This window comes from Brachypodium distachyon, chromosome 3, assembly GCF_000005505.3.
Source record: "Brachypodium distachyon strain Bd21 chromosome 3, Brachypodium_distachyon_v3.0, whole genome shotgun sequence".
Classification (NCBI taxonomy): Eukaryota; Viridiplantae; Streptophyta; class Magnoliopsida; order Poales; family Poaceae; genus Brachypodium; species Brachypodium distachyon.
Genome location: NC_016133.3, coordinates 4,511,436 through 4,537,925, shown reverse-complemented (window position 1 = coordinate 4,537,925; position 26,490 = coordinate 4,511,436). Strand labels below are relative to the sequence as shown.

At 46.6% G+C, this 26,490-nt stretch overlaps 5 protein-coding genes and 1 non-coding gene across 6 annotated transcripts; 4 read left to right on the top strand and 2 right to left on the bottom strand.

Annotated features, from left to right (window-relative positions):
* Positions 1-3,134: 3,134 nt before the first annotated feature.
* On the bottom strand, positions 3,135-5,967 carry LOC100837391. The gene is made up of 6 exons (XM_024460733.1): positions 5,833-5,967; positions 5,224-5,724; positions 4,909-5,134; positions 4,378-4,826; positions 3,913-4,242; positions 3,135-3,686 (listed from the first exon to the last, which is right to left on the bottom strand). The coding sequence occupies exons 2-6, from the start codon at positions 5,722-5,724 to the stop codon at positions 3,135-3,137; spliced, it is 2,058 nt and encodes a 685-aa protein (XP_024316501.1). The 5' UTR covers positions 5,833-5,967.
* A 1,432-nt stretch (positions 5,968-7,399) lies between these two features.
* On the top strand, positions 7,400-8,632 carry LOC104583952. Its single transcript, XM_010237995.1, has one exon. It carries the CDS (start codon positions 7,400-7,402, stop codon positions 8,630-8,632), a length of 1,233 nt encoding a protein of 410 aa, XP_010236297.1.
* Positions 8,633-11,705: 3,073 nt separating this feature from the next.
* LOC112271515 lies at positions 11,706-13,145 on the top strand. Its single transcript, XM_024460731.1, has one exon. It carries the CDS (start codon positions 11,833-11,835, stop codon positions 13,039-13,041), a length of 1,209 nt encoding a protein of 402 aa, XP_024316499.1. The 5' UTR covers positions 11,706-11,832; the 3' UTR covers positions 13,042-13,145.
* A 3,184-nt stretch (positions 13,146-16,329) lies between these two features.
* LOC100823885 lies at positions 16,330-22,911 on the top strand. The gene is made up of 5 exons (XM_003570804.4): positions 16,330-16,775; positions 20,796-20,952; positions 21,855-22,090; positions 22,181-22,354; positions 22,447-22,911. Exons 1-5 carry the CDS (start codon positions 16,581-16,583, stop codon positions 22,531-22,533), a joined length of 849 nt encoding a protein of 282 aa, XP_003570852.1. The 5' UTR covers positions 16,330-16,580; the 3' UTR covers positions 22,534-22,911.
* On the top strand, positions 19,518-19,900 carry MIR7761 (microRNA MIR7761). Its single transcript, NR_127050.1, has one exon. It is a non-coding gene; the product is annotated as a microRNA MIR7761 (primary transcript).
* On the bottom strand, positions 22,885-24,821 carry LOC100821505 (premnaspirodiene oxygenase). Its single transcript, XM_003570797.3, has 2 exons — positions 23,746-24,821; positions 22,885-23,667 (listed from the first exon to the last, which is right to left on the bottom strand). The coding sequence occupies exons 1-2, from the start codon at positions 24,655-24,657 to the stop codon at positions 23,047-23,049; spliced, it is 1,533 nt and encodes a 510-aa protein (XP_003570845.1). The 5' UTR covers positions 24,658-24,821; the 3' UTR covers positions 22,885-23,046.
* Positions 24,822-26,490: the final 1,669 nt, after the last annotated feature.

Genomic DNA, 26,490 nt, shown 5'->3' with positions numbered 1-26,490 from the left:
TCCCCAAATTATTTTTTTAGCCGGCGCGGCCCAAAAAGTTAGCAGGCGCCCCCCGGCCGAACCCAACCCACGGGGGGGGGGGGGGGGGGAGGGGCAGTGGGGACGCCGGCGAAGCGTTTTATTGCTGCGGGCACGCCTTGTCAGTGTCATTTATCGCCCTCACCGGCTTCGCCTCGGCTTCCCAGACGAGTAATGGCGGCCACTGGGTCAAACCGCCGTCCAGTCCCATCGGCTTCCACGCAGCGCGTCTCCGCGCATTTCGACCACCCGTTTCTCGCCATGTTCATACCCCCGGCGAGTTAACTTCGGCGCCCATAAAAGGCAGCGCCAGCCCAGAAGCTCGCCATTCGCCTTCTTGCCCTTCTCCTCCCTCGCCGACCTCCCCTCCTCTCTGCCCACATCTCCTCCTCGCCATGGCCGGCAACTGGCAAGACCACCACTGGCTCCGCCTCGATGAGGCCGAGGCGTTGGCGCGGACCGGCTATCCCGCGTCGCCGGACTGCTGCCTTCCCCACGGGTGGGTTCTCAGCCTGGGTGGTAGGCCCGTGCCGCCAACGCTGACGGGAGCGCCCGGCGCGAGAGAGGATTGCGGAGCATTTCTTCTGCAACCTCACACCAGAGGAGCAGGCGTTGCCAGAGTGGGACTGCCACACCGGCAGCGCCTGGACGCCCTTCTTCGAGGAGGAGCGCGACCGGTGCGTCCACGATCTTCCGCACCCGACGGTGTGGAACAATATCACGGACCCGCACGCATTCCATCAGCCAGGGCGGTCCCTCGACACCTTCCTGGCCCACATCGCCACCGGCACCGAACCAAGGCTCGACGGCGGGGCTGCTCCTCCTCGTCCTCCAGCACCTGCCGGACGCCACCGCTACCTGGGCAGTGGCGCCGGCTCCTCGTCAGCGCCCTCCTCGGTGGCGCGCGCCATCAAGGTGGAGCCGGGGTCCTTCTCCCGAGCGCGGCGGAAGAAGCCGGAGCCGGAATGGACGCCGACGCTGGACTACGAGTAGGCTGACATCCAGCACCGTCTCGACGATGACCCGAAAGAATTTCCGGGTCAGCGCGCCAGCGAGGAGGAGGCGGAGCGACGGCGCCTCCTGGGCTACACGGCCTCCGACACCAAAGTCTAGGCGTGGCCGGACTACTAGGCGGCGCATGCGGCGGTGAAGAAGGTGACGCCGGTGAAGCAAGAGCCGCGGGTCATCATCCTCGACGACTCCGGCAGCAGCTTGGGCAGCGGCGCCTCCTGGCTAGACGACTAGGCTAGGGCTAGGGTTTGATTTCGTTTTTTTAAATTTTTGTAAATTATCACAAGTTTCAATGAAATGTCACCGAACTTTATGAAATGTCACCTCATTTGAATAAATTTTGCCAACTTCAATGAATTTTAAATGGTGCCCCAATTTACTATCGGGGCCCCGGCTGAGACGCGGCCGGTCCCCAAATTATTCTTTGCCATATGGGGGAGACGGCTAGAGTTGCTCTTATAGTTCTATCTACCAGTCCTTGCTTACAGTTCTATATGCCAGTTCGAGTGTCCTGCTCACGCACAAACCAATTGATGATCATGGACTCTTTGATGATTAGCAGGATTATGAAAACACAAGAAAGAAAGAAAAAGATTCTCATGTAGTCCCCATCCATTCCCTATATGGTTTTTTTTGTTTGTAACAGAGTTTGTTTGATTTGACCATAACAAAAACTAAAGTGATCTTCAAAGAGACTGGAGTAGGCGAAGATTATGCTAGGAAGTGTACATGGGTCTTTAGAAAAAAATTATGATACGATTTGATTCTAAAAATGAAACAACCCACAAAAGAAATACTCGTAAGACCGACTTGGAATGTTGTGTTTCTTGTGCAGGACCTAGTATTTAGTTATATAAATACTAGTGACTCCGCCAAAAATACAACAATCCAAGCGGGCCCTAAGGATTTTAATACTCCAATTTGTTTAAGAAAAACCCGTTGAATAAAATGAGCCCTTTGAATCTCTTCGTACCAATTATATCTTTGCTAATTTTCAAGACTAGCAATTTGAAAAGAGAATTAGGACAAGTAGGTGTTCCGAAAAACAGAACTACACGAACATGATTTTGAAGTTGTGTTTCGGAAAACTCGGATGATTCATTTTCTTTTTCTGGAAAATAGACTTACAAATTGGAGAAATTAGAATTTTTTTGATAACAACAAATACTAAAATTTAATTGAAAATGAAAATACAAACCAAGAATGTGGAAAATATAGAAAAATGAAACCTCTTGGAAGCGAAACTTGTGCATCGCTTTGTGTAAGCAACACAAATACGTGGGACTAATGGATTTGAAGGATTGTAAAAACAAAAAAATAGAAAAATCAAAATATTGCAATATCATGTCCATTTGAATTCTACGGGATTTTGGTTGCACCAAAATTTATTCGATAGAACACTGAAAAAGCAAAGAAACTAGATTTCACAGGAATGAATTCCTTTATACCGTTTGGAACAAAGGATAGGAAAGTAAAATTCCTACAAAACACTGTTCCTGTCCCACAGATTCACAGGAAATAAAACATCCAGTGGGAGCTCATTTTTTTCTCGCGTGGGAACAAGCCAGGCAATCGACAGCACACACGCCCACGGCCAGACAGCCATTAGGGGTGTGTTTGTTTCACGGGCGAGTTAAGCTAGATAGGGATAGCCATGGATGGGCTAGCTAGGGATATCCAGTTTCAGTGTTTGGTTGTCTAAGTTGGATGAGCCGGGTTCTTGTTTGGTGAGATGGATAACATATGGATAGGACGAGTCCAGTTTCTATTTGGTTGAGTGGATAGGGTGAATATGAGGTTGTGGATATGAACAAGATATGAACACACTAGATATGAATAAGTTATAAAATACTAACTTGGATTCAACAATACTAACTTTGTACACACAAGATATTTTCGCAAGATACCATCAAGCACACGCACAAACATATACAAGGTATCACCGTGAACATTACATACCAACAAGATACCACCATCATCATTACATACCAGCAAGTTTTAAGTCATACATCCATTGGTTCACAACAAAAGCATAAGTCATAATATCCCAAGTTCATTGTTTTGGGTCAACAACAAAATATGGCATGCAACCGATACATATGCCTTCATTCGTGAGGGTTAGCCTCGGGGTGAGAAGGAATGTTATTTCTAACATACCTAGCAACCCAAACCATCTTCTCATCATGATCCAAGGTGTGGAATGCCCTAGCAATTCGTGGATTTTCAACCAAATAGGCGTAGTAATGAGCAAGAAAATCCCTACCAAATGTTGGAAGTGTCTTCATGTTATCCCAAAGACCCTCGGGGGTGTTGTCGTTGCTAACATTCTTCTCTATGGCCACAGCTAGCTTTTCACCCACAGCTACAAGTGTGGGTCCTAAGCCTTGTTCCTCATATTGTGTTGTCTTTGTCCTTTTTGAGGGCCTAGAGGCAGATGACTCACCAACATTGTATGAATGAGTAACTTCTTCATTAGGAGGTGGTGTAGCATTAACATCGGCAGGTTCATCATCTTCAACGTCCACGAAATCAGTGGCTAGTGGTTCACTTGAGCCCTTTGCATAATCTCTAGTAGCCATACCATTGCCATAGATTGTAACCATCTCATTATAATGCTCAAGAGTTTTGTTTAGGTACGGCTCATCTCCTTTGTTATCCTAGTAGACAATACCATATTAATTCCAGCAAGTTTGTGGCATTTAAAACTGATCCCAGCAACTATTTGGACAATAGCAATGTAATTCCAGCAAGTTTGTGACATTTAAAACTGATTCCAGCAACTATTTGGACAATAGCAAAGTAAATTCCAGCAAGTTTGTGACATTCAAAACTGATTCCAGCAACTAGTTGGACAATAGCAAAGTAATTCCAGCATGTACATACCTTAATATGACCCGTGTAATGCTCATGATCAAGAACAACCATACACTTGTCTTCATTCCACAATGCAGCACTCAGTTTCTTGAGTTTTGCTATTCGCTGGCACTTCCTTTTCCATGTCCTATTGTGATTATACACCTGAGCTCCAGTCACAGTGGTCTTGAAATGATCATTGAAAGCTTTAGCACAAGCATTGAGATGCACGGTCTTGAAACCATGAGATGTTCTCACACCACCAGCCACAAAATTAAATAAGTGATTAAGCATGAATGAAGACATTGGAGGTGTCCAGCACACTTGACCACCCCCTTTGGATCCTTCAACATCCATTTCCTACAAAGTTAGGCAGGTCAAACACATACACTTGCAAACTCAATTCAGTCCATAAACTCCAACAAATAACATTACAATAGTACCATTGTACATTGGGTTCACAAATACAAATAGGTTCACAATGAACAATTACACATTATTGGCAATGTAGTTCTCTCGGGCTTGCCACATTTGATTGGCTATTCCCTGCCGAAAATTAACCATATAAGCATGCTCTTGAGCTTGGCCACTTGAAGATGAAGCATAATTTATATTAGGTGGCCATTCATCTTCGGGTATGATATATTCATCAATCTCATCACCTAGTACCCAATTATGAATAATGCAGCAGGCTACAACAATGTCCACTTGAGCTGGGAAGCGAAAGAATGGAGTGGCATCATCAAGTATTTTGAATCTCCGCTTGAGTGACCCAAATGCGCGCTCTACGGTCACTCGAAGAGAAGAATGCCTAAGGTTGAACAACTCGTTCTCATTTTGCACAGGATTGTTTCCCCACTCATTCAAATGGTATCTCACACCACGAAAAGGAGGCAAAAATCCCGGCTTGGCTCCATACCCAGCATCAACTAGGTAATATTTTCCTAACATGAGGGACAAGTTGGTTACTTTGGTACATTTGAATTAATTATACTAAGAAATGAAGCTACATAATTGATTTATTACCTTGTGGGACACGTAATCCATTTGGGCGTTCTAAAGCATCTCTTAAAACTAGAGCATCATGGGCTGCCCCCTCCCAACCAGCCAGCACATATGTGAAGCGAAGATCAAAATCGACAGCGGCCATTACATTTTGACTAGCATGGGACTTTCTACCACAAAAGGCTGGCTCCATGGCCTTAGTAACAGAAGCTCGAATATGTGTACCATCGATAGCTCCAACACAATCCTATTTGGTAAAATAAAAGACAAAATTCATTAGAACCTTACAGTTTCATGTCTACATTTTTTTAATACAATTGCCACTCATTCTCATACCTGAAAGTATGGATCCCGCCTGTAATTTCCTTGTATTTTCGTTGGTGTCTCCATCGAAGGCTTCCTAATAAGTTCATTTCGTAGTTCACCAATAGCATGAAGAACTAGGTTGAAATAACGGCTAACAGTTTCACCGGACCTATTAAAATTAGTGGCAACTAACCTATTCCTAAGGTTGTGCCCAACGGTGTTCAAAAACATGGCTACTTGTTGTTCGACACACATGTGAATTGTGTCTTGAAGCAATTGACGATCCCTCAAAAGTTTACAAAATCGGAAGAAAGGTTCTCTTCTAAGCCTAAGCATGTTTATACATATCGTGTCATTCTTCCATATCTTATTATCTAGATACTCTATTCTCATCCTATCCCTATCAAACATTGGCCCATATGTAATATGTTCTCTCCTTTTCCTTTTCCTAGACTCAACAACCACAGCCATCATCGAGATAAGCATATACGATGCAGCCGCATAAATCAACATCTTTGTCCTGTTATCCATCTACAATTCAAGGTTCACAAAATAATCTCAACTTCACATGCAAATCAGTAAACACTACACGCAATTCTACCATGCAAATATAAAGATAGATGTATCAATACCACATACCTCAGCTTTGCAAAGTCACAAGTCCTCTTCCTTTGTGTCCTGCATGAAGATACATAGAGTGAGATTGACAAAAATAAAACCACAGAACAAAAGAGAGAGCCAATCGGGAGAGGGAAATCAGAAGAGAGGTAGAGGGAGAGAGAGGTAGGCATAAGGGGATGGAGATGGTGGTGGGCCGGGAGAGGGAGATGAGGTCGGGCTGCAGCTACCGAGCGGGAAGAGAGGCAGAGGGAGATGGGGACGGCCGGGGGAGGGAGATGGGGCGGCCGGGGGAGGGAGATGGAGAGGGAGATGGGGACGGCCAGGGGAGGGAGATGGGGCGGCCGGGGGAAGAAGAGGGAGAGGGAGATGGGGCGGCCGGGGGAGGAAGAGGGAGATGGGGACGACCGGAAGAAGATGGGGGTGGCCAGATCTGAGAGGGAGAAGGTGATGGGGTGGCGGCCGGATTTGAGAGAGAAGCAGAGGGAGAGGGAGATGGGGCGGCCGGGGGAGGGAGATGGGGACGGCCGGGGGAGGGAGATGGGGCGGCCGGGGGAGGAAGAGGGAGATGGGGACGGCCCGAAGGAGATGGGGATGGCCGGATCTGAGAGGGAGAAGGTGATGGGGTGGCGGCCGGATTTGAGAGAGAAGCAAAGGGAGAGGGAGAGGGAGAGAAGGAGAGGGTCGGCCGGATTTGAGCGAGACGGGGAGGGAGATCACCTGAGAGCGCCTCCTGCCTCCGCCGTCGTCGCCGCCAACTCGCCAGAGAGAGAGAGTGGAGTGGAGTCGCGAGAGGTCGTGGGAGGAGGTGAAAAGAGGGGGGAAGGAGGGGGAAAACGCTTCGGCCGCGCGCTCGCCCATGCCTGGCTCGCCTCGTCCGGCCAAATTTCTGGGATTTGCTCGGCCAGCATCTGAGAGTAATATGCTTCCTATCTGATTGTCCATATCCATGCCATCCACCCAACCAAATGAACGCCATCCAGGAAAAATGTGGATATCCCTATCCCATCCACCCCTAGGCAGACAACCAAACACACTCTAGATGACTCGATGGAATTAAAGCCTACCATATCCTCACGATACCATAGACTAGAAGCTGTATTTAGCACCAGAAACATCTTCGTTCCTTTGGATCTGGTTCGTGTCTTTCAGAGGATAAAGGATAATGAAGCTGTGCGTATAATCCGGACCATGCACACTTGGTTAATTAGATTTTATGCTGACTAAATGACTTTTTATTCAATCCTATGTTTCTAGTTCCTGTAGGATTCGAGATGCATGCAACGTCAAATCCTGTGATTTACATGTTCCTTTGTTTTTCCCAACCTTTGTTCCAAACGGGGCCTTAAAAGGAGGTTGACGCGTGGATGGAAAATGTCTTATTATACGGAGTAAAACGAAGCGGCAATTGCTAATTTCCCAGGAGGAGTCGAGGAGAGTATGTTTCCATAACCTATGGAATAGGGAAAGTACAGGGACCAACTTAAAAAGGCCACATCATTCTGTCTCTCGCAGTCCCGCACGAATATTCTCGCCTCGCCTTCCCCGAGAAGGAACACAGGAAGAAGAATCCCCCTCCTGACAAGCCATGGCCATGGCGTCGCCGCCGTGGGCAAGCCTCAACGAAAACATCCTCGGAGACATATTCCGCTCCCTCCCATCCTTCACCGACCTCGCCTCCGCCTCGCAGGTCTGTAGGGACTGGCGCTCCGTCGCGCTGCAGAGGGAGAACCATCCCCTGCCCGCGCTCCCCTGGCTCCTCATGCCGTCCACCGCGAGCACCTCCCACTTCCGGCTCTTCGGACGGACCACCCACCACGCGACCCCCCACGTCCCGGTCGGCGCGCGCTTTTGCGGCTCCTTCCCGGGCGGCTGGTTCGTCGTCGCGCTCCGCCAGGCGCCGCCAGGCGGGCGATATGCGCTGCTCAACCTCCACTCCGGCGAAAAAATTGCCCTACCTGACAACATGGGCGCGCCTGTGAAGAGCTCTACGGGAATCCAGCACTACAGTACATACGCCGTGGTGGCCATCCACGCGGCCGCCCTGTCCGCCGCGCCGACCCGCGACGGCGCCTACATCGTCGCCGCCATCACGTCCAGCCAGACCAACATTGCGTTCTGGCGCCCGGGGATGGCACATTGGTCTCCGCCGCTTCATACAGAGGTGGACCGTCGCGCGTCTTGGGCCTACAAGATGATCCCCACGGGCACGGAGGACGGGTTCATGGAGGACGTGGTGCACTACAGGCGCCGGGACCTCGAGCGCTTCTGCGTCCTCACGAGCACGGAGAGACTCTTTTTCTACGAGCCGGTGAACGCCACGGACGGCACGCTGACGATGCGACACACTGTCCGCATCCGTATGTTCCATGCTGTCGGAGGGACCCCGGCAGGGCCCGGGGAGCTCGTCGCCCGCTACCTCGTGGTGTCCGGCGAGGATCTGCTCATCGTCAGGAGGTACGCCTCCTTGCCGTTCGCCCCGGACAGGATAGGACTCCATGTCTTCAGGCTGCGAGAGGAGGGTCAGCCTCAGGATTCATGTTTCTGGCGCAACTGCTCTTCCTTGGAACTTCGAGGGCAGGTGCTCTTCCTCGGGCGCGGATGCTCCAGGGCCTACACCTACACGACGGCGGTCCACAGGCACCCCGGCGGCTACATCTACTTACTGGACGCCGAGAGATTCCGCGGCTTGACGGCCGTCGACTTCCGCTGCAGCGACACCGGCCGGTGCGACTACCGACACTTCCTGCTTCAAATCCGGCGGGTTTTGCCGCGAGGGCCTGCGTCCGACTGCTCGCCATGGATTTGGTTCTTCCATTGAGCCGTGGCAGGAGACAGGACGAGGCCGCAGAGTCGCCTAATGCAAGCAACTGTACTACCTGTGCAATCTTGTCTGCCTCCTTGAACGAATGTCACGGAGGAATTCTGGGGGTTCCTGTTGAAATTTTGCTTTTCGATTCATAGTGTGGGAATGTGGAATTTGATACATGAAAAATGGTTGCTGAGGCATTACAAGTCGATTCCTAGTGTTTCGAGTGTACTTATGGAGATCTCACATAATGCAGTTCAAGGTTCTTTTAGCTTTTAGAAATTGATTCTGCGGTTTGTACATCATCAGATGAGTGGAAATACTGGGTTGCAGTTAATATTGGTGTGCACTAAAATGATTTCTGGTATTCAATCTGTGTTCTCTGTTAGTAATATGCCATTTCAGAGTTTTCCTGATACATACATCAATAGTGCACTGAATCTGTAATTCTGGGTTATATTTCTGGAGCATTCTTGTACTTTGTGAAGCTAACCAAACTGAATTTAAGCATGCAGAAGCTGCAATTTCTGCAATTAATGACTGAGAACCTACAACATGTGCTGCTAACAATTTACAAACATGCTTCTAATTCTTCACTTTTCTTTCTTTTTTGACTGCCCTTCTTCCAATTCTTCCTATCAATTATTCAACGTGAGCTGATCTGGAGCAGTGCTCAAGTAGAAAAGTATATTTCAGTAGTGTGGAACTGCTAGCTGATTGCACAACAGCAGACGTGTTTCCATATTTTTCAGGGCTGGACTAGACATAACGACCAGCATGGTCTGCAGCTGTAATATTTCACTTTCTCTTGTGAGTTGTGCTGGTCTGATCTTATCCTGTGTTGAAGGCTTGAGTTTGGATGACTATTCTGCACCCCTTTTTTTTGCTGTGATTCAAGTGGTTGCATTCAGTGTGCTTTGATAGTGTAATTTTGGTTAGGCTTAATTTGTGCTTTAAATTTTTGACTTATAAGCCAAAAAAGATATTGTTCATGATGGTATGAACAAAAATCCAAAGCCAAAAACATGTCACTTGGAATGTTATATTTTTTCTTCCGAAAGTGCTACTATTTAGTTCAACTTTGGAGATATTTAAACTAAATACAGCCTTCCCGACAATTTGATTCAAAGGAGTTTTCATATGAATTTTGAAGGATTAAAATCCTTAGGCCCTAATCAAATGAGCTTTTGGTATTTCTTCATACCAAATATAGCTTCGTAAATTTCAGTGACCTACAAATTTGAAAAAACAATTAGGGCAAGTAGGTGTTCTATAAAAAGAAACTACCTATACTGAATTTTAAAGTTTGGTTTTTTCAAAAACTCGGCTAATTTAAAGAAGGAAGAAATATTAGGGAAAATGGACTTGCAAGAATTAGAGAAGTTAAGAAAAATTGGATATCCGTAGATACTAAAAATCTAATTATCTATACCATTATATTAAATTCGAAACGGTGGTGATGGTACGGACGTCGCTGCGGTACGTCACTTTGCCAAAATTACGAATATGCCACCACTGTCCGGGGGTGGGTGCGTACGTCACATTTGTTCTTCCGTAGCAACGCACGGGGCTTTTTGCTAGTATATAAAAAAACAAGAGGCCTCTGCGTTCGTCCACACATGCTAAATTATCTCCTCCATTGGTTATATTGAGGATCCTAGTTTTAACGGCTGAGATTTAACATAGAACACTCGGACACATAGTATCTCTTCGGTGGCATTGCTTCTAGAGATCTGGCTGTCCAATTCGTGCAAGAACCGGATGCATGTGACGGCATCATTGCTGATATCAGCAGTCAGTGAGTTGATCTCGCTGCTTTGCTTAATTAGCATATGCACTAATCGTGAATTACGTTACTGATGAGGGCATCCCACCCCTTATCAGTTACCATTCGATGGATTTCATTTGTTGCAGCTAATCTACAGAATAAGGGACAATCAAAACTTCAAAGACTACAGTTATTTTAATATAGACCTAAAAATTGATGATTTTCATACTGTGCTCCACCAAGTACACGGATAGCTGAATTTCCGAAATATAAATACTCCCTTAGATCATAAAGTCTTGTCGTAGTTTTAGTTCAATTCATGGGAGTATCATCTATTTCTAAAACGAGGACAAGAATTTAGGATCGGAGTGAGTATCAACTATTTTACTTATATAAACCTAAAGTAAGATGTGGAAATAAAATATAAATGGTTACATATGATGTATATTGATCACAGATATGTCGGTAAAATATTCACTCCTCAATTTAGTGGACCATGATGGGCATGATTAAAACTTGATGATAGGATGTGTTTTTATAGAATATGGTAAAACTTAAAAGAAGAAGAGAAGATCGAATGTGTTCGATGTTTTCTTTAGTTTGACAGTATTCAAAATTTACAGCGCGTCTGACATTTTTAAAGAAATATCAAGTACAATGTATATGAGAACACATACACACACCACCACGCGTACAGTCACGCAATGCCTACTGAAGTAACATACTATAATCATGGGACATCAAGATAACTAACACAATTAAATGTGTGTTCAGATTAGGGATGCAATTGGAATCCCGAGTGTTGCATCCCTCTAAAGACCCACTCCTAGTTCAACTTGTAAATCTTTTATTTAAATTTTAAAATGTTTTAATTTAGCGTGTCATATTTTGTTTTCTTAATTTGAATTAGGGATGCCAACGAGATCCGAGAAAGTCCCACTTCTAATTCAATTCTCAAATCTGCTATTCACATTTTAACCCAAAATTTGAACAAAAGATTTAAATATTGAACTAGAAGTGGGCTTTTCGTGGGATCCAATTTGCGTCACTAGTTCAAATTAACAACACAAAAGATTATGACACACTAAATTTAAACATTTCTTTGTGAAAATTAATTCAGTTTTGATCAACATATATTGGCCACGGTCTATTCTACAATTTCGAATCAATATTTTCCTTTATGTAACAACACGAATGAAAGCAAAGTACGAATATATTGAAATACTAATATGTTTCCGTGATCTACTACGGAGTACTCCGTATTAAATACAGAAACTTATAGGGGGCACATTACAAAGGCCACATCCTTTACTGTCTCCCTGCTGTCCCGCAGGCCGCAACGGATAGTCTCGCCTTTTTCCCATAGCAAGCAATTTGGCCCTCGCCTTTCCTTCCCCAGCAAGAAGCCAAGACGAAAAACTCCCTCCTCCCCTCCTGCCAAGCCATGGCGTCCGCCTTCGAGACGTGGGCGAGCCTCAACCAAGACGTCCTCGGACGCATCTTCCGCTCCCTCCCGACCCTCACCGACCGCGTCTACGCCTCCGCCGTCTGTAAGCACTGGCGATTCGTCGCGGTGCAGACGGAGAACCAGCCCGCCGAGCTCCCCTGGCTCCTCATGCCGTCCACGGGGAGAACCTTCCACTTCCGGGTCTTCGGAGGCTCCACCCACCAGGAGAACTCCGAACACGTCCCGGTCGGTGCGCGCTTCTGCGGCTCCTTCCCGGGCGGCTGGTTCGTCGTCCAGCTCCATGCGCCGCGCGGGCGATATGCACTGCTCAACGTCCCCTCCGGCAATCAAATTGCCCTACCTGACAACATGGAAGCACCCGTGAGGAGCAATTCGGGAATCCAGCACAGCAATCTGTACCCCGTGCTGGCCATCCACGCCGCCGTCCTGTCCGCCGCGCCGACCCCCGACGGCGCCTACATCGTCGCCGCCCTCACGTCTGGCAAGACCAACGTCGCGTTCTGGCGCCCGGGGATGGCACACTGGTCGCCGCCGCTTCATACAGAGGTAGGCCGTCGTGCTTCATGGGCCGACGAGATGATCCCCACGGCCACGGAGGACGGGTTCATGGAGGACGTGGTGCACTACAGGCGCGGCGACTTCGAGTGCTTCTACGTCCTCACGAGCACCGAGTTTGTCTATAACTACGAGCCGGTGATCACCGAGGACGGCGCGCTGACGATGCGACGCACTTGCACTGCCCCCACTGCCCGCATGTTCCGTGGTGTCGGAGGGGCCGGGGCAGGGTCCATCGCCCGCTACCTCGTGGTGTCCGGCAAGGATCTGCTCATCGTCAGGAGGTTCGCCTCCTTGCCGGTCGCCCCGAACGTGATAAGACTCCATGTCGTCAGGTTGCAGGATCGTCAGGGTGCACGTTACACGCTCAACTGCTGGGACATGCCACCAGGGCAGTTGCTCTTCCTCGGGCGCGGATGCTCCAGGGCCTACACGACGGGGGTCTACACGAAGCCCGGCGGGTATATCTACTTCCTGAACGCCGAGAAATTCCCAGGCTCGACGACCATCGGCTACCACTGCAGCGACACCGGCCGGTGCGACTACCGACGCTTAGAGCTGGAAATCCAGCGGGTCTTGCCGCGAGGGCCCGCGTCCAACTGCTCGCCATGGATTTGGTTCTTCCATTGAGCCATGGGCCTTGGCACGACGAGGCAGATCGCCTGATACAAGCGAAGGTACTACTTGTGCAATCTTGTCTGTCTGCTGGAATGAATCACGGACCAATTTTGGGATTCCTGTTGAGATTTTGCTTCTCAGTTCATAGTGGGATAGTAGAATTTGAGACATGAGAATGGTTGCTGTCTTTCTGAGACGCCTGAGACTTGGCACTGAGACATGAACAAGTCGATTCCTAGTGTTCAGAATTTTTCCTGACGCATTGCCTCATGCTCTCTTCTTGATCGTTGCCTTTGTTTCAAGTCATTCTTGCCATATGGTAAGGTTTTAGCTTCAGCAATTGATTCTGTGGTTTATGTGCCATCAGATGCATGGAAACATTGGGTTGCAGTTAATGTTGGCTTGCACTAGAATAACTTGATTTTTGGCATTGAATCCGTGTTCTCTGTTAATATTGCAGTTCACAGAGTTTTTCTGATACATCATTACATCAATAATGTACTGAATCTGTGATTTTGGGGAGCATCTCTTGTGAATTGTGAAGCTAACCAAACTGAACTTGTGCATGTAGAAGCTGCAATCTGTGTAATTAATGACTGAGAAGCTATAAAATGGGCTGGTAATGATTTACAACATCTACATACTCATTGATAATGTTGCATCGCTGCCATTCTTTCAATTGTGCTTATCAATTATTCAGCGTGAGCTGATCTGGAGCAGTGCTCAAACAGAAAAGTATATTTCAGTACTGTTGAACTGCTGATTGCACAGCAGCAGATGTGTTTTTCACATTTTCTCCAGTTCTGCACATAACAACTAGCATGGTTTCTTATTTGCGGCTGTAATATTCGACTTTCTCTTTTGAGTTGTGCTGGTGTAATCTTAATTTCTTATCCTATGCTGAAGGCTTCAGTTTCTGATTGAGAGGCACTTTTTTAGCTGTGCTTCAAGTGTGCAGTGTGTTTTGATAGTGCAAGTTTCTTGTGAGCCCTGGCCCATTATTTATCTGAAGAAAGTGCCTCTCAATCAGAGAAAGAACTGAGCATGCAGTGCACGCATAGGCTTACATCAACTACATGTAAGGTATTTCCACATAAGAATTCCCATATGGTAAGGTTTTAGCTTCAGCAATTGATTGTGTGGTTTGTGCACCATCAGATGCATCATTGGGTTTGCAGTTAATGTTGGCGTACACTAGAATAACTTGTTATTTGGTATTCAATCTGTGTTCTCTGTTAATAGTGTGCCTAATCTTCGATTCTGGGGTTATATTCTGGAGCATCTCTTGTGAGTTGTGAAGATAACCAAGCTGAACTTGTGCGTGTAGAAGCTGCAATCCCTGTAATTAATGACTGAGAAGCTACAAAATGTTCTGCTAAAAATTTACTAACATGCATCTAATTCTTCACTTTTCTTTCTTTTTGACTTCATTTCTGCCCTTTCTTCCAATTGTTCCTATCAATTAGTCAATGTGAGCTGATCTGGAAGCTGGAGCAGTGCTCAAGTAGAAAAGTATACTTCAGTAGTGTGGAACTGCTGATTGCACAACAGCAGAGGTGTTTCCCATATTTTTCCAGGACTGCACATAACAACCAGCTTGGTTGCCTTGCCGATAAAATTCTCCTGGCGTTATATGTTGATGACGCATGCATATGATGCTTCATCGATGAAGACGTCTGATGTTTGTAGTAGACGTTGGTGCAGCATGTCGATCGATATAGTTTACATAACCTTGAGCCATCCGCTACTAATCCAGGCATATCAGCCATCCTAAGTCAGAATCTAAAGTTTACCTAACCTTGAGGGGCTGGATTCAGGCGTGAAGGTGATGTTTAAGGGGCAGCATGTCGAATTGTCGATCGATATAGTTTCTAGGTTACATCCTTTATCTCGATTGTTTGTTCTTTGCGTACTACTCATATTAATGATTTTTATTTGATTCTACATCTTAAGTCAATCGTGATTTTAGATCCATTAGTTTAAAATCGTTAGTTTTTTTTTCCTATCAAAGTATGAATATCGATCTGTCTGAAATATGTGCTTGTACTCGCTTTTTCCGGGAATAAGTGACGTGGAGAAAATTAGTGACGTGGAATTTACAAATCCATGTCACTTTGTTCGGAAATGAGGGAGTAGTTATCTTAAACTCCGATTTGTCTGATGGTTCAAGTTGGACTGAGAACTCAACAAAGTCACCCTTTTTTTTAAGCCATTCGCCTTGATGCCTTACTGTTGTTTTAATGAAACTTTGGTTTTGTGTATCTTTTAAAAAAAGACACTTCTCCAATACGATTCGATCTACGGTCGGCCCACCGACCGCCGGTGTCCCGTTCGCAGTTTGGTGGCAGGCATCCGTCCGCTCCGCCCCTTCCACCGCCGGAAAGGGCACCTCGTCGATCATCATGTTATGGCCTGTGGATCTGAAGCATCGTAACGCGGCCATCTTCGACAATGCGACTCCCAATATCCAGGGGCGGAGACAGAAAAAAAGTATAAGAAGGGCCAGAATAGACGGGATGATTTGTAGGGGGGGCGAAACGTAAAAATATGAAGTTTATATGATGAAATAGCAAATGCTATATAGGGACTAAAGTAAAATTTCCAAATCATAAGGGGGCCAGGGCTAGGGCTGGCCTGGTCCCTGCCTCCGCCACTGCCAATATCATCTTTGTTGTTGACCAGATCAAGGCTGACGCTAGACTCTGGGCACGTGCGGAGGCAGTTGGGCTTGGAGCGTTGCTCCCGGCGAGCACCTAGTCGTGTAGGGTTGTATTGTAATCTTTGAGTGTTGTCCTCTTAGACTTGTACACAAACTCCCTTTCTTAATATATACATCAGACGTTTTCTCAAAAAAGAGTTTTAGTTTGTTTTTTCTTCAACCGTGTTCCACACCTGCAACCAGCTACTACTGCTGTGATAGCTTAATTGTCACCCAGAATTTGTTCTAATTATCGAGAACTTCTCTATTGTCAAGTTGTCTCGTAGTTCCTTCTATGTCGGTATCCACTAAAATTTCTGCCTAATTTCTTCTATCGTTATAATTTTTTCTATTGTCAGTAACATGTATCTCAATTATTTATCAGATTGGATAAATAATTTCTTCTATTGTCAGTAAAAATTTAGGGATTGGAAATGGGATCCTGTTGGAACAATTTTTGTGGCCTTTTAAAAAATGAAGGTAATTATTTTAGGAAACCTTTTTAGTCGTGACGGACGACAGCCAAGACAGCAGCGCCCCGAGAGCCGAGAGCCCAGCCGAGTGACCAGAACAGCAAATAAATAAGCTGGAGCCTGAAGGAGGAGGTCGTCGCCCGTCGAGGGAAAATAGAAAATTTACACCTGCCTGCCACCTCGAACTGGCTAACCGCGCACGCCTCCGTAGCCCGAGCCCGTTCCGGTTCCGCCGTGGATCGCTGGAGGAGAGGGTTACCGGCCGGACCCTCTCGGGCCAGATGGTGGGCGACCCCCGCGGCGGGGGCGAGTAGCACGGCTGCGAGCGGCGGCGGCGGCGGCGGACAGATCGACGAAGCGGCGAGGCTGTGGGTGCCACCATGTCTGCCGTAGTGTGCGGCAAGAGGTCCTCCATCTTCGGCGACGAGCTTATCCCCTCCTCACCCCCTTCCCCTCCCCACCACCACCCCTCCAAGCGGGCCCGCTGCTCCCCGACCCGCGCCTTCGACGACGCCTACCGGCGGGAGACTCTCCTCCACCACCTCCACTCCCTCTTCCCTCACATGGATCCCAAGGTTCGTCTCCCTGCATCGTTTAATTGGTTTAATACTGAGGCACGGAGAGTTGTGGTTTGGATGTACGAAGGTAGCTCCTTTCTTGCCAATTCTGTGCTATGCGAGTGTTGGATTCCGTTTTGCGCTGGAGTTGTGAATGAAATGGGGATAACCACGCTCCACTTGTTGGCTAATCTAAGCATTGTTTTGGTGCGAGATCGGTGCTTGGGTGTGAAACGCCTTATTTGCTTTTTTAGATCTGTGATGACTTATTTTAGGATTTTCCATATGCTTGTGGTGTTTGGATGCTGAAACCCTGCCTTGTTTTTTCTTTCTTATAAGGTTTCCCTGTGTATTGCTTAATTTGATGTAGACACATTTTAATTTTAACCCTATTTGTTTAGGTTACTGTGTCACTAGTCATTTGGATGAGATGGATAAATTGTTGTGATATCACTATCAGAAATGGAACATAGCTTTGATGAATATTGCCTTACTTTAGATGCTTATGAATCAACAAATGATGATAATTTGGACCAAAGTTATCAGATTCGCTTAAACTATAGTTATGGAGTGATCTAGATCAGAGTTTGAATTTGCTCCCGCTCACGCATCGCTCGGTCCTCTGTGCCACTGCATGTCTTGTAGTTGCCTTCGTGTATCCCTCTGGTCACGGTTGCTGCATGAGTAGTCTGGTAAGTGGGGAGGCGACAGCTTGGGGGGAATTAAGGCGGCGGGCCGGTCGGTCCTTGCCAATAAACGCCATCCTCATTTCTTGGGTTAATTGGGCTGGTTTGGCTACCATTTAAATCCATCTCTTAGTTTCTCTACATTTTACGGTTAGGATCTTCTATGATTGTTAGCTATGTGTTTACCAGATAATAAATTATTATATTTTATTTTATAACTCACTATATATATACTACTAGTATGTATTGCAAGCGAGAAACAACGGATTCATGGATCCTATTTCCTATTCGTCAATCGGAGAAGTATACCCCTTTTGAACCCTATTCCTATGTGGTTGGGTGATTGTGAACCCGAATCACGAACCAAACGAATTGAGAATTATGAATCAGGTAATTATGACTGAAACCGTTATAAAATCGGTATTCCATTCGATGATCTGATTTATTCAAACACAATATAATTTCCTAAGTTTGGAACAAGCAGTCAGGTGTGGGTGTGAACCTGCTACGAATGAACAGAGAAAACCAAGAAAGGGTAGAAAATAAACCAGCAGGGAGTTGTGTCGCGCTGCTGTCGATGTTGCTTCATGCTTTCTTACTTTGTTGCCAGAGCCGTCTCTTCGTCAAGATCTGGTGGTGACAGGGTGGGAGTGAGTGAGAATTGCGTCGCCGGCGGCTGGATTGAGGGGGAGTTTGGGTTGGGGGGCTATATGTTAAAGTCATGGGCAGGTCGGGCCGGGCCGGCCCAACCGCTCACAACCACTATGTATTTTTCGTTTTAGAACAGGATCTTCTGCATCGGTTATATTTCCGCTTATATTTATATTTTGACATAGTTCGTGACAAATAGCGAATATCAGCTAGGCGAACCACTGAAATTATAGTCTAGCCTGTCCATAACTTTAATATGTACCCCCCCACCCTCCCACACCCCAGCCCTAACTCCCTCTCAATCCTGCCGCTGCCACCCCCACCACCATCTCCACTTCCTCTCACCCTGTCACCACCATATCTTGACCAAGACACGGCTCTGGTGGCAACGAGAGAAAGCATGAAGCGACTACGTCAACAGAGGGTTCACACGGACACCCGATTGCCCGTCCCAGACATACGAAATGAGATTGTGTTTGAACTGTAAATCATATTGCTCAAATGAAATATGGATTTATAACAGTTTAAGTATTAGTTACCTAATTCCTATTTCCCAATTTGTTTGGTTCGTGATCCGCATTCACAGTTTGCAATCACTCAGCCACATAGTAATAGAGTTTGTCAGAGGTATACACCTCTCATTTGCGAATCGGAAATAGGATTCCTAAATCTGTTGTTTTCCGCTCGGAATACATGCTTTATCTATTTTCTGTTTTAGATTGGATCTTCTACATCTGTTATATGTCCTCTTAATATTTCTACATTGATGTAATTCCTGAAAAATCACAAATATCAGCTAGATGAAGCACTAAAGTGGTAGTCGAAATGCCATTATGAATCAGCGCTATGTATTAGGAGGCTACAGCTTGGGAGGAGTTTAGGCGGCGGTCGGTCCTTGCCCATCAACGCCATCCTCATTTCTTGGGTTAATTGGGCTGGTCTGGCTACCATTCAGAGCCATCTTTTAGTTTCTCCTCATTTCACAGTTAGGATCTTCTGATTGTTAGATATGTGTTTACCAGATAATAAATTCTTTTCTTTCGTAACTACTGTACATATACTACTAGTAGTGTATTGTATTGCAAGTGGGAAACAACGGATTCATGGATCCTATTTCTAATTCGTCAATCGGAGAAGTATACCCCCTAATGAACCCTATTTCTATGTGGTTGGGTGATTGTGTACCCGAATCACAAACCAAACAAATTGAGAATTATGAATCAGGTAATTATGACTTAAACCGTTATAAAATTCGTATTCCATTCGAGCGATCTGATTTGTTCAAACACAATGTAATTTCCTAAGTTTGGAACAAGCAATCAGGTGTCTGTGTGAACCTGCTATGAATGAACGGAGAAAACCAAGAAAGAGTAGAAAATAAACCAGCAGGGTGTCTCGTCGTGCCGCGCTGTCGCTGTGCTTCATGCTTTCTGACGTTGTTGCCAGTGCCGTCTCTTCCTCAAGTTCTGGTGGGGACAGGATAGGAGTGAGTGAGAATGGTGGTGGTGGTGGCAGCAGCGGGATCGAAAGGGAGTTAGGGTTGGTTTGGGGGCTTATATGTTAAAGTCATGGGCAGGTTGGGCCGGGCCGGCCCAACCGCTCACAACCACTATGATAACCACTGAAATTATACTCTAGCCCAACCTGTCCATAACTTTAATATGTAATCCCCGCCCCCGCCCCCACCCCAACCCTAACCCCCTCTCAGTACTGCCGCCGCTGCCACCGCCGCCACCACCATTTCCAGTTCCTCTCACCCTGTCGCCACCAACTCTTGATCAAGAGACGGCTCTGGCGGCAACGAGGGAAAGCATGAAGCGGCTGCGTCAACAGCAGGTTCACACGCACACCCGATTGCCTGTCCCAAACGTGCGAAATAAGATTGTGTCTGAACAACAAATCAGATTGCTCAAATGAAATATGGATTTGTAATGGTTTAATTATCAATTACCTGATTCCTATTTCCCAATTTGTTTGGTTTGTGATTTGGGTAGCCACATAGTAATAGAGTTTTGTTAGGGGTATACATCTCTGATTCACGAATCGGAAATAGGATTCCTTAATCTGTTGTTTCCCACACGGAATACATGCTTTATCTGTTTTGTGTTCTAGGTCGTCTTCTACATCTGTTATATGTCTTCCTAATATTCATACATTGACGTAGTTCGTGACAAATCGCAAATATCAGCTAGGTGAACCACTGAAATGATAGTCACAATGTCATTATTTCTTGCCCATGTAAAATTTATCTATATGCTTATTTGGTTAGGACACTTTCAAATTTATAGTTTAGATATATTTGTCGTTTGCTGGAATTTGCCTACCATCTTTTAGCATGGCATGCTTTTATAAGCACCCTTTACATGTTTTCCAGCCAACAATTGGCAATATTTGTCATTAATTTTCAATACTGCTGTAGACTTATGTAAATGCAACATTCATACATATTTCCTTACAAATCAATTCTGTTATGTACCCCTGCTGCCATGCTTTCACTGTGCCAGGTGCAAGTTTCTGGTTGGTAGGTATGGTTTGCTATATGAAGCTGTGCATCTTGTATTGGAACTTATGATTTTAGACTGGTGATGACTAGACTGTGTTTGTGATATATATTTCAGCTCATCATTTTAGTGAATAAATAGTGGATTCTAATTGTACGTACGGCATAATATTGATACTACTGTCTTCAAAATGATTCCAGCTGCTTGAAAGAGCTCTTGAGGCATCTGGAGATGATTTGGATTCTGCAATAAGGAGTTTGAATGACCTTCACCTGGAGTCAGCAGAGGTTATCTTATCAGCTGCTGTTTGTGAATCTGAGAATGGCCTGTCAACAGCCCTTAAGTCAACGGCCGAAGGTATGCTGATTGAATTTACATTCGAAGGAAGTTAAGAGCTAAGCATTTGATCAAACTTTGCCACATTTAATTGTTTTGTTAATTACCTTCTTGATAGAAATGTGTTTTATAAATGGAACTGTGAGCTTAATCATTCTGCTTCTTGTGTGACCATCGTAGTCAGTCCTGATTTGCATTTTAATTATTACATTACCATAAACTGCACCTGTCATGTTTGTGCCCCATATAATTTTTTTTATTTAATTTCGTTGTGCTATATTTATCCTGCACATTCTGGTGTTCTTCACAGTTTCTAAAACTGGATGGTGCTCCAATCACTGGTCTGGTCGGGTTTTCACTTTGCATCGTTTTGAGAAACAAACACGATGGAAATCACCATTTTACTTTCTGCGCTGCTCTGTATTCAAACTGGGAGCCTCATCTCTCCCCGTAAAGAAATTAGCCACAACTTATCTGTACCTTCTGTTGTAAAACAAGCATATGTTGCAATATCAGGTAGCATTGGTTACTAGATGGCTCAAACACCTATTCATGTTCCAATTGTGTGGTCAACTGGTACAACCGTTGTCTGGTAATTGAGCTCATGAACCAGTTATTTGTCCTTTTGCTAACAGCATCAAATACCATGGTGTACAAAGGCAATGACGTTTACTCTTAAGCTAAGAGTCCCAACTCTTCGCAAGGAGTCAGTTTTATTCTCTCTACTCTTTCTCACTCATCCTCCTCAACAATTATCCTACGTGCCACAATCATCCATATTAACACCCTTGGTTTCTGGTTTTATAATTCTACTAGAAAAACAAATGCAGCCTTGTACATATCTTCTTGAATAATGTATCCCTTAATCAAATTTCTGATTGCTGAACTTTTTTAAAAACTGTACAATTTGAAACTTTGTGCAGGTGGTTGTACAGGTGGTGTTAGTAATGGCCATTTGGATGCTATTTCTGGAAATTCACCCAAGGCAGGTAATTGTCAGACAAATCATAGCTCTGAATGGGTTGACCTATTTGTCAGAGAGATGACAAGCGCCTCTGACATAAATGATGCACGGGCCCGTGCATCAAGAGCATTGGAGGTAATTGAAATGTCAATCCTGGAGCGAGTAGGACCCGAGGTAGTGCAGAACTTGTCTAAGGTAATACATACACTGTCGTAATGTGCACATTTTATCTGTAGGGCTTATACCTGCTGAAGCTCAAACAGTTATGTTTTTACCCGTTCATAGGAAAATGTGATGCTAAAGGAGCAGCTAGCAATAATTCTGCGAGAGAATGCTGTTCTCAAACGGGGGGTTGCAATCCAACATGAGCGCCAAAAAGAGTTCGATGTTAGGACACAGGAGGTTCAGAACCTGAAGCAATTGGCTTTGCAGTATCAGGGGCAACTTAAAACTCTCGAGGTGTTCTTCAGATCTTGCTTCCTTGGCTCTTAGCTATCTATCCTATACTGCGGTTTTCTAATTGATTCTATGGAAATCTCCTCATGCTGCAGATAAATAATTATGCACTTAGGGTGCATCTCCAGCAGGCTCAGCAGAACAGTTCAATGCCTGGGAGTTTCCATCCTGATGTCTGCTAATGTGCCTTGAGGGCCATATCCCTCTCATACTAGAATTATGCCCTAGTATCTTATGACCCGAGGGATCCAACTATTGGTCCTGATATGTGTGCACTCGATGCCTATAGAGGCCAAAAGATCAAATGTACCAATTTACCATGAAGACTTGTTGTATGATATGCGCAACAGTGAATCATTGATGTCAAAATAAAAAACAAAGAATCATGTGCTCCAGGAAAGCTCGGAAGAAATAATGTGTTGAGGCTGAAAGTGCTCCTTGCCTAATGTACACCTTGTAACAGTAGCTTTATGTGTGAATTGCGAGGAAAATGTATTATCGTCAGATGTAATGCAAAGCATCAAACGACAAGATGTATTAACAGTAGTCTTGATGAATCCTTCTTTCCAGTTCAGTGGTAAGATTTGACGTTTTGACTAGCGTCATTTGTGGTTGTGGCGGGTATCCAGTTCCGCAACATCAAAGGAAAATGCATTATCCATGTACTACATCAGAATTCTTTTCCAAACCGCAAATCAACAAGCCGGTGGCACGCGGACGACGGCGTTCAGGCACAGGTCGTGCTTCCGGCGGACGGTGATCCCCATCTCCTCCGTCATGTCCAGCTCCGCCGGCTTGGCGCCACCGGGGAGCTCCCAGTCAAAATGGTACAGCAGCGCGGCGAGCACGATCTCCATGCTCGCCTGCGCGAACGCCATCCCGGGGCACATCCTCCGGCCAGCCCCGAACGGCACGTACTGGAAATCCGTCCCCTTGAAGTCCACCAGCCCCGACTCGAACCTCTCCGGCCTGAAGTCCTCGGGCTCCTCCCAGTGCTTGGGGTCCCTGCCGATCGCCCACGCGTTCACCATCACGGTGGCGCCCTTGGGCACGTCGTAGCCGAGGATCTGGCACTGCTCCATGGCCTCCCTCGGGATGAGCAGCGGCGCCGCCGGGTGCAGCCGCAGCGTCTCCTTGATCACCAGCCTCATGTACTTGAGCTCCCCCAGGTCGTCCTCCGTTACCTTGGGCTTCCCTTGCAGCTTGTCGCGTACTTCGGCTTGCGCTTTACGCATCACCTCCGGGTTCCTCATCAGCTCCGACATCGCCCACTGCAGCGTCGTCGCCGACGTCTCGCTCCCGGCGCTGAACAGGTCCTGCAGGAAAACGGATGCCAATTAAAACGATTTTTAGACGAGGTAATCTAGATAGTACTCCGTTATATGTTTGCTTACGAGGATGACGGCTTTGATCATCCCCATGGTGAGGGGCTCGTCGAGGCCGCCTTCCTTCTGTATCCTCAAGAGCACGCCAACAAGGTCCTCTTCTCCTCCGCCGTCCCCGGCGCCGTTGGCGTTCGCCTTGATCCGGTCCTCGTGCTGCTTGATGGCGTAGTCCATGAGCTCAGAGCACTTGCGGTGGTTCTCCCTGGCGAGCCTGGCGGTGCCGCCGACGAGGCCCGCGAGCCGGGACGACGGGAAGAGGTCGCCGAGGCTGAACCCGGTGACGATCTTGAGCCCTTCCTCGAGCGCCTGCAGGAACTCCTCCCGCCGCTCGAACCTGTCCCCAATCATGGCGCGCACCGCCGAGTCCGTGATCAGCACCGCGATCCGCTCGCTCACGTTCACCGACGCCTTCACGGCGGCGTCCGCGGACACGGCGGACACGAGGCGGGACGCCTCGTCCTCCCGGACGGCGCGGAAGGAGGCGACGCGGCGGGCGCTGAGGAGCTCCAGGATGCAGATCTTGCGGATCTGCCTCCAGGCGGCGCCGTAGCGGGCGAAGACGAGGCCCTGGCCGTCGGCCATCATGATCTTGATCGTGGGGCTCCATGGCCGCGTCGCCAGGAGCACGTCGTGGGTGCGCATCACGTCGCGGGCGGCCTCCGGCGACGTGGCCACGATCACGGGGACCTCGCCCAGCTTCAGGTACATGAGCGGCGCGTCCAGCCGCCGCGCCAGGTCCGCCATCACGCGGTGCGTCAGAGGGTCCTTGGCCAGGTGGTGCATGCTGCCGATCACCGGCAGCCGCCACGGGCCCGGCGGCAGCCGCAGACGCTTGTTGCCGTCGTTCTTCTTGGTCAGCAGCTTCAGAAGGAGAGGGAGGAGGAGGGCCAGGAAGAGGTAGTAGTACGTTGCTTGCTCCATCAGGGCGCCGGCCGGCGTGTTCAGTCAGCTATGGGCTATGGCTAGGCGTGCGGTGAGTGTGTGTGTGTGACTGAAGGCTGGCCAGGTGGTGTTATATATGAAGAGGTCTAGTGATTTGAACGGAGAATACAAGAGTCGATGGACGCAGTGGTGACGCGCGCGCCAACAAATTTAGCCTTAGCTTTCACTGTGGATCGATCGACTATCGAGCACAGCTATATAGGCTAGTTAAGTAATGTAATGGTCGGGATCGCCGTGGTCGATGCGAGACAGCGAGAGCGTTCATCGATCGGTGCATTATTTCTCAATTTTCGGTTTCCCTATTTAGAAGTAGATTGGTTTTTAGTTAAAAATCTGTTGACGTGATCGACCGTCGGATCTTAATCCAACGATATCATGTGTGCAAGAAGAAAGCGGGATGGGCCTCAGATGTTAATCTAAAAGATCTGATTTAGATTTAAAACATTTTTCTGAAAAATCAGGCAACTGAGAAATAGATAGACCTTTTTTAAAATATCTACTAATCGATGCCTCTTTGGCGTTGCACGTAGGAATAACATTGTTGTTCCAGCTGTGACTCTAGAATGATATAAATTTTTTTTTCAAAAGGAGGTTGAAACACCAGATGTCTACATCAAAATAATGCACATCCATATTTTATTTATTTAATATCAAGCCTGACAGAATGGTATAATGTTACATCTATCCCAACTCATAGTTATTTCTATTACGCAGGAACTATTCTCACGTCAGTTCACTCGACTCGCACTTGCTGATTCAGAGTCTATATACATACACCGATGTTGTTGTTACCTTGACACTTTATCAATTTGGATTGGAGGGAGCGGTAACTTGAATATGGTGGATGTCGATTCAAAGTCTTAGAAATAAAATATGACTCGGATTTACAGTTACAGAAGTTTCAGACAAGTGCCAGTTCTGAATAGACAGAGTAGCACAGCTCGTGTTATTTTTAACACTTATGTTCCACTCTCTCCGTTCACAAATAAGTGTATTTTTAGATTTGTTCTAAGTCAAAGATATAAAGTTTGATCGATTTTATCGAAAAACTTAACAACATAATGATAGTAAATTAGTATCATTGGATCCGTTTTGAAATCTAGTTCATAACATACCGATTTGATGTCATACGTGTTGCTACTGTTTTCAATGAAGTTGGTCAAATATACTCCCTCCGTCCTGAAATAAGTGACGTGGATTTGCATAAAAATCTATACAAATCCATCCATGTCACTTGTTCTGGGAGGGAGGGAGTCGGAAAATTTTGACCTAGAACAAACCTAAAAGTATACTTATTTGTGACGGAGAGAGTACTGCGTCCGATACAGCTGCAAGTGATTTTCGGTTGATGTGCCTAGCAAAGCTACCTAGTACTCCGTACTCCACATACCATCCAGCTGCAGGGTGAGCAGGAGGAGTAGCGAATAAGCATCAGTCGCGATCTTCTCGAAGGCGCGAACGGATAGCAAGGCTGAGGCGCTGGTTTTTTCCTTTCTCTTCCTTCAGTTTTCTGGAGGGCATTTCGCAATTCGCACGGTCGGTCGGTCGGTCGATTCTTTCTTGCTATCTTCGTCCAGACTAATTCTGGTGCCAGATCGAGCGACCCCGGCACCAGATAGATCAGGTCGTCGCCGGCGGTGACGTGTGCCTCAAACTTTTATGCAACCGAATCGATCGCGCGACGTCGACCTGCGCCAGCCGGCCGACGGCAAGGAGATCCGACGATGGATCCTCCCGGGAACGGCCAAATTTTGGAGCTTGAAAATTGACAAGGAGGGGTAGCGACTGGTTGGTTGATTGCGTTTGTAACGT